The sequence below is a fragment of the Sinocyclocheilus rhinocerous genome, unplaced genomic scaffold, assembly GCF_001515625.1.
Source record: "Sinocyclocheilus rhinocerous isolate Xijiao unplaced genomic scaffold, SAMN03320098_v1.1 scaffold113, whole genome shotgun sequence".
Classification (NCBI taxonomy): domain Eukaryota; kingdom Metazoa; phylum Chordata; class Actinopteri; order Cypriniformes; family Cyprinidae; genus Sinocyclocheilus; species Sinocyclocheilus rhinocerous.
Genome location: NW_015646846.1, coordinates 1,666,497 through 1,675,316, shown reverse-complemented (window position 1 = coordinate 1,675,316; position 8,820 = coordinate 1,666,497). Strand labels below are relative to the sequence as shown.

The following is an 8,820-nucleotide window of genomic DNA, read 5'->3' as shown; positions in this document are numbered from 1 at the left end:
AGCGAACCAACCCCGTGACGTCACACGCGGTGGTACTGCAAGATGGCGGCGCCCTTGCTCCAAAAGCTATAACAAAACAACCTTTTTTCTTTAAAATGGTTACATTAATCATGTTTGTTATATATTTTTTAATCAAAGTGGAAATCACTTTAATAAATAATGTAAACTTGACTGACTGCTTCATTTCCACTTTAAGCTTGAAAACGCATTTCGTTTAGCAAAAATGACACAAGCAACCGTTACTCTCGGTTGTTTACTCTAACTTAATGTTTACGTGTGCAAAATCATTCTTTCTTTAGGCATCTATGGAGTTGGTAAAGCTGCTCAGCATCCTCCTGCATTGGCTGTGCTCAGCCACACTCCCTCAGGAGCCACACAGACCATTGCCTGGGTGGGCAAAGGCATTGTCTACGACACCGGTGGTCTCAGCATCAAGGGCAAAGTAAATTCTGCACCTCACTGTCTGCCGAGTGCACTAAACGGGCAGAGCACTCAATAATACTATAATGTTTTTTTTAAAGGTGAAGATTGTAATTTTTTTTTTACGGTATTAATATGAAACCCATTCCAGCTTAATATGCAGAGTGTGCTGTAAGAAACAATTTTTTTGGTTGATTTTCCACAAAAAAATGCCATCAGAATGGACTGTTTGTGAGACCAAATGCAGATATTTTGCAATGCTTTTTGGTGCCGCTAGAGGCACACAAGTGACACCTCACTGTTAAACATCAGACTATATCTGCATTTAAGATTATTTATTGTTTGTACAATTTATTTTTCTCTCCTTTATAGACCACAATGCCGGGAATGAAGAGAGACTGTGGAGGAGCCGCAGCCATTTTAGGAGCTTTTAAAGCTACTGTTAAACAGGTACTGATTATTTTGGCAACTAAAGATTACTGGCTGCTAAACTTATCTACACTAAAGGTCCTAACCCCTGTCTCAAGTGGGCAGCCAAAACGGCTTGCACTGTACACCTGGTATTAATATGTGTCTCAAACCATCCACAGTGACCGTGTAATATTTTGTTGATGGGACGGTGTCTCATTTCAGGACTGCATACATTTTCAGTGTGTGTGAAGTCATGTGCTTGTATACACTAGCATTCAAAAGTTTGGGGTGGGTAAGATTTTTTCAATCTCTATTCATAAGTCTCTTATGCTCACCAGCGTTAAAAATGCTTTTAAAACTCTAATATTGTGATGTATTATTACAATTTAAAAGACCTGTTTTATATTTTAATATCTTTTAACATGTTACTTATTCCTGTAATAAAAAAGCAGAATTTTCAGCAACGTTACTCCAGTCTCAGTGTCACACGATCTTTCAGAAATCATTCTAGATCAACATTTAGTCATTTAGCAGACGCTTTTATCCAAAGCGACTTACAAATGAGGACAAAAGCAGTCAAAACTAACAAAAGAGCAACAATATATAAGTGCAAATGACAAGTCTCGGTTAGCCTAACGCAGTACACGTAGCAAGGTGTATATGTGTGTGTGTGTGTATATATATACACACACAAAGAAAAACAAGTAGATAGAATAGAAAAAATAGAAAGCTAGTGTTTCTTTGTTTTTGTTTTGTTTTTAAATAAAAAAAGAGAAGATAAATATAGATAAAGTAGATTTAAAATAGAATAGAAAGTGCTAGAGTTAGAGGGTCAAATAAAGGTGGAACAGATGTGTTTTTAGTCGTTTCTTGAAGAAGCATTTATTTGTAATAGAAATTATTTGTAACATTATAAATGTCTTTACTGTCACTTTTGATCAATTAAATGCATCCTTGCTGAAAAATCCATGCTGAAAAAATTAACCTTACTGACCCCAACTTTTTAAACTGTAGTCTATTTTTGAGCATTTCTGGTTTTTGCTTATGCAGACAGTTGTTTTCTTTTAAAATTGTAGATTGTTGTTTTGGTACAGTGATTACATGTGGCATGAGTGATGCGTTACATGTTGACATTACAAATGCGAAATTAATCATATTCATCCCTAACGACATCTGAACAATACATTTTGTAACCGGTTTGCATCTGTATTTGTGATCGCATTGCACAAAACGGATGTGAAGAATACCAGGTGCAACCTTAACACATGTTTGAAGCTCTGATGTTGACTTCTGTTGCATGTCTCAGGGCTTTAAGGACAACCTTCATGCGGTTTTCTGCCTAGCTGAGAACTCAGTGGGACCTACAGCCACTCGACCAGATGATATACACACTCTCTACTCTGGAAAGTACGTTTTGACTCGCCAATGAAAACATCCTCCATGTGTCCTAACCAGCGATGCAGTTTGCCTGTAACTAAGGTGTGTTTCCATGATTTCTCAGAACAGTGGAGATAAACAACACAGATGCTGAAGGGAGGCTGGTGCTCTCTGATGGTGTTGTATATGCAAGCAAAGATCTTTCTGCAGACATCATACTGGACATGGCAACACTGACCGGCGCTCAGGTGCGTTGGTGTTGACAGACATAGTAGTGTGTTAGGATCTTCTGAATGCACTTGCTTGCTTTTCTTAATTCTTTATTCAATTTCAGTGCAGTCATTCTATCTTCTTTGAGACATCTGAGTACAAGTCTTTACAGGTTTTAACTGAGAACAAGATCTTGTATATTGATATGAAGAATGTCACAAGATATCAGGGAGAATTGGAGGATTTCCAGAACACAAACCACTTCTGTTTATCAGCTAACACGTATCGTTGTTTTAAACTGCTTTATGGCTGTTGCACTTTGGATTTTGGCCAAAACCGGTTATATCTTGACTTACAGTATATCTTGTGTGTTCATAATCATGTGATGGAAGCTCTTTTTTTTTTTTTTAAGAGTGGCCACTGAATCACTTCTTTGTTTATCGTCATGCATTTTAGTCACTGATGCTGAGCAAAAAAATCCCGTTGATCAGACAGCAACATGTAAGAAAAAAAAAAACTTTTATTCAGCAAGGATGGATTAAATAGAGCAAAAGTGACAGTAAAGACATTTATAATGTTACTAAATATTTCTATTTCAAATAAATGCTAATTAAATAAATTTGAACTTTTGAAAAAAAAAATTTATCAGGTTTTCACAAATGTTTTTAACATAGATGAGAAATGTTTTTTGTTTCAAATAAATGCTAATTAAATAAATTTGAACTTTTGAAAAAAAAAATGTATCACAGGTTTTCACAAATGTTTTTAACATAGATGAGAATTTTTTTTTGACAAATCAGCATATCAGAATGATTTCTGAATGATCATGTGACAATGAAGACTGGAGTAATGATGCTGAAAATTCAGCTTTGTCATCACAGGAATTAATTCGATTAAAAAAAAAAATTAAGTCATAATAATTTTTAATAATATCACCGTTTCTAAATCCAGTTCCCAATCAGTAAAATCAAGTCCCACACTACTCAAACATCCTGTCACTTGTGCTTTCCGTTTTCTTTGTCTGTGGTTTCTGCAGGGAATCTCCACGGGGAAGTATCACGCTGCTGTGATGACCAACAGTGAGCAGTGGGAAGCCGCTTGTGTGAGAGCGGGCCGCAGCAGCGGAGACCTGGCACATCCTCTGGTCTACTGCCCCGAGCTTCACTTCAGTGAATTCACCTCAGCTGTGGCTGACATGAAGAACTCTGTGGCGGTGAGGAAACAGGGAAGAGATGGGTGTGGAGTGAAAGGGGATAAAGAGAGTGTACTTCTTTTTCCCCATGCACAAATGTTCACCACAATGATCCTTCAGTTACCGTAATTGTGTACCATACAGTGCATAGTAATTGTTTACCGTTAGGACATGATGGACTTTTTAGCTTTTACAGTTTTTTTTTTTTTCTTCCTTATTTTACATTTTTACATATTCTTTTACTTTTACTTTAAATTTTTTATTTGATTTCATTTTTTATTATAATTTTTTTTATTTGACAAATTTAGGTTTAATTGTTTTATTTTACTTTATTACGTTTTATTTTTATTTTAACTTTACATTTTTTACTTTATTTTAAATTTTAAACTGTTTTATTTGACTTTTACTTGACCTTTTTATTTTATTTAGTATTACTTATTGCCTAAATTTATTTGACTTTTTATACATTTTTACTTATATTTTAATTAAATTTTTTATTTTACTTTATTTTACTTTTTTATGGATTTGTTTTAATTATTATTTATTTATTTTATTGCTGTCTGAATTGGAATTTTCAGTTCTTCACAACCTAAGACAAAATTCAATTTAAATAATTAGCTTTAATAGTAACTTCATTTGACTTAACAGTGGTGCATATTTTGTGTGTCTGCAGGACCGTGAGAATGCGCAGAGCTCCTGTGCTGGCCTCTTCATTGGCTCTCATCTGGGTTTTGATTGGCCAGGCATTTGGGTACATGTGGACATCGCTTCACCAGTTCACGCTGTGAGTATAGACTGAACATGAACTGAAATGGTGCGTATTTCTCCAAGAACTGTTAATAATTCATCAATGTGGATTGTGGACAGGGGGAGCGTGCCACAGGTTTCGGTGTGGCCATGCTCTTGGCTCTGTTTGGCCAGGCGTCTGAGGACCCCTTGCTCAACTCTGTGTCGCCGTTGGGTGCCACCACAGCCAAAACTGCCTCTGAAGACCAGATGGAGAGGGACTGCAAGAGGAGGAGACTCGTCTAAGATGATTTCAAACTGTTTTTAATCTTCAAAATGATTAAATCTCAGTCACGCCTTGTATATGTTCTTTCACAAAAGTTGCATCCATTAAACACACACACACTTGCTCTACCCCGTCCTGTACTGACCACCTCAGATAACCTCCCTGAGTTAAGCTGACATTATACACAGTTATGAATTTAAATAAAAGTGCAACGTTGTCTCAATGTTTCGTAATGTACATGTGGATCTCTTTCACAGTTTGCCGTTTAGAAGTTGCCATAGGGAATGTTGCAGGAACAGCAAGGGGCTTGAAATAATTATCAGCAAATACTGTACTAAGGTCTTCAACATTTTTCCTTTTTCAATCAGAAAGTGTTTAAAATGCAATCATTTGGTTTTCATTCCAAACGTAAATGACATGATCACAATGTTAGTGTAAGTGATGTTTTTGCCACTAAATGTGCTGACGATATTCACTTTTGATGCCAATTTTGTAAGTGTGAAGAATATGGAATGTGATTGACAAAAATCTTTTCAGAGTAAATGGGTAAAAAAAAAAGCTTGTTCACATTCATTTTCTCTGCTGTATGTCTGCAATTACTCAAATTACAGACATACAGTAATTTATAATAATGTGACATCATCAAAATTTTAATGCAAAGGGAAATAACATAATTTGACAATTTCTCACCACCAATTATCTTACATACTTAAACTAAAATTAATATTAAAACCACTTCCATGATATGTAATGATAACAGCAGCTGACCTTTGTGTAATAATTAATTAGAAATGATTTGAAAATAATATTTAATCCATTTATTTTTTCCCAAAAACATGTACGATTTTATCTAAAAACATGAAAAAATATTAAATTAACATTAAAACTTAAAGCAAAATTACACTGGATTTTATCTTATTAGTCTGTGTATTTTATATATATTATACATATATATAATTTTGCATTGACATTTTAATGACAATTATAGTTAGATGTGTGTGTTTATACGTATGCATTGATATTTTAAATTAAAAGTATTTAAACGTTAAAGTATTTCCACATCCTGGTAGTCTGTTAGACTGTCTTTATGCTGATTTTATCTAAAGTCTATCAATAATACAGTAATGGGAAAAAAATATTAAATTAACATTAAAACTTAAAGCAAAATTACACTGGATTTTATCTTATTAGTCTGTGTATTTTATATATATTATACATATATATAATTTTGCATTGACATTTTAATGACAATTATAGTTAGATGTGTGTGTTTATACGTATGCATTGATATTTTAAATTAAAAGTATTTAAACGTTAAAAGTATTTCCACATCCTGGTATTTATGCTGATTTTATCTAAAGTCTATCAATAATACAGTAATGGGAAGTTATGATTTTCTATGATCAGTCAGACGATTTTCTTTTTCTGAGTTGTGAACTGAATAGAAAGCCATGATCTGGGGGTGAATAAAACACTGTAGATTCTTCCACAGGTTCCACTTTAATAGTAAGCTCATCTTCAGACTTGATTTCAGCCTTCTGAGGAACATCTTCCATCTTCACAACGACGTTCCCGCGAATTGTAATCTGCATGTGTGGCAAAGCAATGAAGCTCTTAATAATGTCCTGTCGTGATGCACTGGGATTGACTGTGAGCACTGACCTTATGACCTCGTCTTCAATCTTTGGCTTCACAGCATTTCCTGTTTCTGGTTTAAGATCCAGGTGACCACTAAACTTCATTATGATGCCAGTGCTTTTATAATGTGTGTTGCATGAGACACAATATTCAGTTGGGCTTGACAGTGTCACGTTCTTCAGTATATGTTTACAAGGACAAATGAAGAGATTTTTAATGTTTGCACCAATGATGTCACATTTAATTGTTTCTGTTGGCACTTGAACAGCAGCTGCTGTACCTTGAGATGGGATGCTGAGGATCTGTGTGTCTTTGGTAGTTGATAGGGATGTTTTTCCCCTGAACTCTCTCACAGAGACATTTGTGACGTTGTACCATTCACCGACAGTAATGCTGTGCTCACACCAGACCGTCAGACTCATGCAGCCTGTAGTATCTGCTACAGTATATTCGGTTCTTGGAAGATACCGTCCATCCCATACAACACTGTTTCCCCTGTGCACCTCCTGGATGATCTTTGCATTAATGCTGACCTGTGCAATATGCAGAAAACAAACAGATGCATATGGCTCAGTGACTTGACACTTGGCTTAGTTATTAAAATGAAAACAAAAATTACTTGAATACACCTATCCATTTTTTTCTGATTTTATGTAAGTTGTATGTATTTATTTATTTGGGTGGGAGAGTTCAAAATAATACAGAAAAAAAAAAAAATACAGAAAAAACTCTTCGCTATTAGTAGTTCAACAATCTTTTATAATTGTGTCTTTAATGACATGTAGTTTTCATTCTCCAAGAATATGTTTAAATTGTAAAACTGCACAACAGCAGTTTGTGATACATGTGAGCCTATTTATTATAAACTACCTACCCTCTTTGGTTGTGTATGCAGGTTAAGAAGTTCAGACAATAGCACAGCTTGTGGACTAGCAAACAAGCTGTTGTTAAATGATTCTCTGAGGTCACGAACGCAGGACATTTTGGATCTGTGAGTGTAGAAGACGTTCATTCTTCTGCTGGACTCCATAGACGGCTGTAAAACCACGTCATCTAGTGTAACTAGGCTCCTGTACAAAGGATATCATGGTTTAGACACATTTACAATCAAACTGACAACAGAAATGAACAGGATGGGTTTTTAAATAATTCTACTGTATATGTGATTTAAAATGTTGCTCAATAAACCATCTTAGAAACTTAGAAAAATAAGATGGCTTTATTTTTGTGAGAGAAGACTTACCGGGTCTTTTCAGCGTTGTGGAAGTGCATGTGATCTTCTGGTCTGAAGACCACAACTTTGCTATATTCACCTTCATGTTGAAGAACGGCATCAAAATATCTCTCTTTTATGGGGCTCAGGTCGCAAAGGAACCCCTTAACCCGATTCCTTAATTTTTTAGCTGGACTTTGTTCTGCCATGTCTGATCACATGGGTTGCAGCTGTTAACTTGCTTTTAAAGTTAAATAGGAGCAGTTGACATATTAACATACAGCAAACAATATCTTAGCTGACCAGACATCTTCATATGATGTTCAAATTGTTATATCAAGCAAAACTACTGGAAAATAAATTTCTTTCTACTTTTTTTTTGTTTCCAAGTTTCTAGTTCTTACCAATGACTATAAACTGTTCCCTTATTTAAGAGGTACATCAGGTTCATTATCACTGTGTCACAGAACCACAAACGCCTGCAAACACACTGATAACAACTGACTCAAGAACACCTCTGTGTTTAGAAAAATAGATTTCAAATTTAGCTAATGAAAACATGAACATCTAAACAATAAAGTGCACAGTGTCATGCACATTGAGCTACCATTATCACCTTTTCATCTATTATTATCACTTTATCACTATTATACTTTGTATCACTTCTCAGATCAATGCTTTTGTTTCACTGAAAGCCACAGTGCTTCAACAGGTGAAACAGATGTCAATACAAGTACTTTTGACTATGCTATATATAAAATTACATAAAAGAATAGCAGAGAATATGCTTACCTGTGCTCACATGTCTCCTATGCTGTAAAAATTAAGACTGGACTTTGAAATGCAAACATGTATTATATAACTTTATGATCTGTAAATATTATTGAAAGCAGAAGTACACAGCCCTACTGATTCTTTATTGTACTTTTTAATTCAATATTTTTTTACCACTATTGTTAACTAAAAATAAAAACGGGTTTTCATTCATTTAAAGGGGTCATATTATGTTGCTAAAAAGAACATTATTTTGTGTATTTGGTGTAATGAAATGTGTTTATGCAGTTTAAGGTTAAAAAAAAAACTTTTTTCCACATAGTGTACATTATTGTTTCTCCTCTATGCCCCGCCTTTCTGAAACGCGTCGATTTTTACAAAGCTCATCGGTCTGAAAAAGCGAGGTGTGCTGTGATTGGCCAACTATCCAGTGCGTTGTGATTGGCCGAATACCTCAAGCGTGAGACGGAAATGTTACGCCCCTCACATACTGTGAGTCCCAGCGCGATGAGACAAAACCAATAAAACCCATTACAAACGAGGCATTCGTTGCATCCAGTGAGGACATAATTA

General features: G+C 35.0%; 2 protein-coding genes across 2 annotated transcripts in view; one reads left to right on the top strand and one right to left on the bottom strand.

The window, feature by feature from the left end:
* LOC107708054 (probable aminopeptidase NPEPL1) overlaps positions 1-4,699 on the top strand; it is a 7,516-nt gene extending 2,817 nt beyond the window's left edge. The window contains exons 4-10 of the mRNA XM_016512202.1: positions 300-442; positions 793-870; positions 2,138-2,238; positions 2,333-2,456; positions 3,455-3,631; positions 4,284-4,394; positions 4,478-4,699. Coding sequence (XP_016367688.1) covers positions 300-442; positions 793-870; positions 2,138-2,238; positions 2,333-2,456; positions 3,455-3,631; positions 4,284-4,394; positions 4,478-4,642 — 899 coding nt within the window. The 3' untranslated portion in view covers positions 4,643-4,699. The remainder of the gene's footprint in view (positions 1-299; positions 443-792; positions 871-2,137; positions 2,239-2,332; positions 2,457-3,454; positions 3,632-4,283; positions 4,395-4,477) is intronic.
* Positions 4,700-5,972: 1,273 nt separating this feature from the next.
* Positions 5,973-7,710, bottom strand: LOC107708087 (uncharacterized). Its single transcript, XM_016512232.1, has 3 exons — positions 7,504-7,710; positions 7,135-7,330; positions 5,973-6,793 (listed from the first exon to the last, which is right to left on the bottom strand). Exons 1-3 carry the CDS (start codon positions 7,680-7,682, stop codon positions 6,026-6,028), a joined length of 1,143 nt encoding a protein of 380 aa, XP_016367718.1. The 5' UTR covers positions 7,683-7,710; the 3' UTR covers positions 5,973-6,025.
* Between the last annotated feature and the right edge of the window lie 1,110 nt (positions 7,711-8,820).

Coding starts and splice junctions, on each gene's coding strand:
- LOC107708087 (XM_016512232.1), bottom strand. CDS start 7,682: ATGGCAGAACAAAGTCCAGCTAAAAAATTAAGGAATCGGGTTAAGGGG. Junction 7,331..7,503: donor CACAACGCTGAAAAGACCCG/GTAAGTCTTCTC, acceptor TCCTTTGTACAG/GAGCCTAGTTACACTAGATG. Junction 6,794..7,134: donor TGCATACACAACCAAAGAGG/GTAGGTAGTTTA, acceptor CATATTGCACAG/GTCAGCATTAATGCAAAGAT.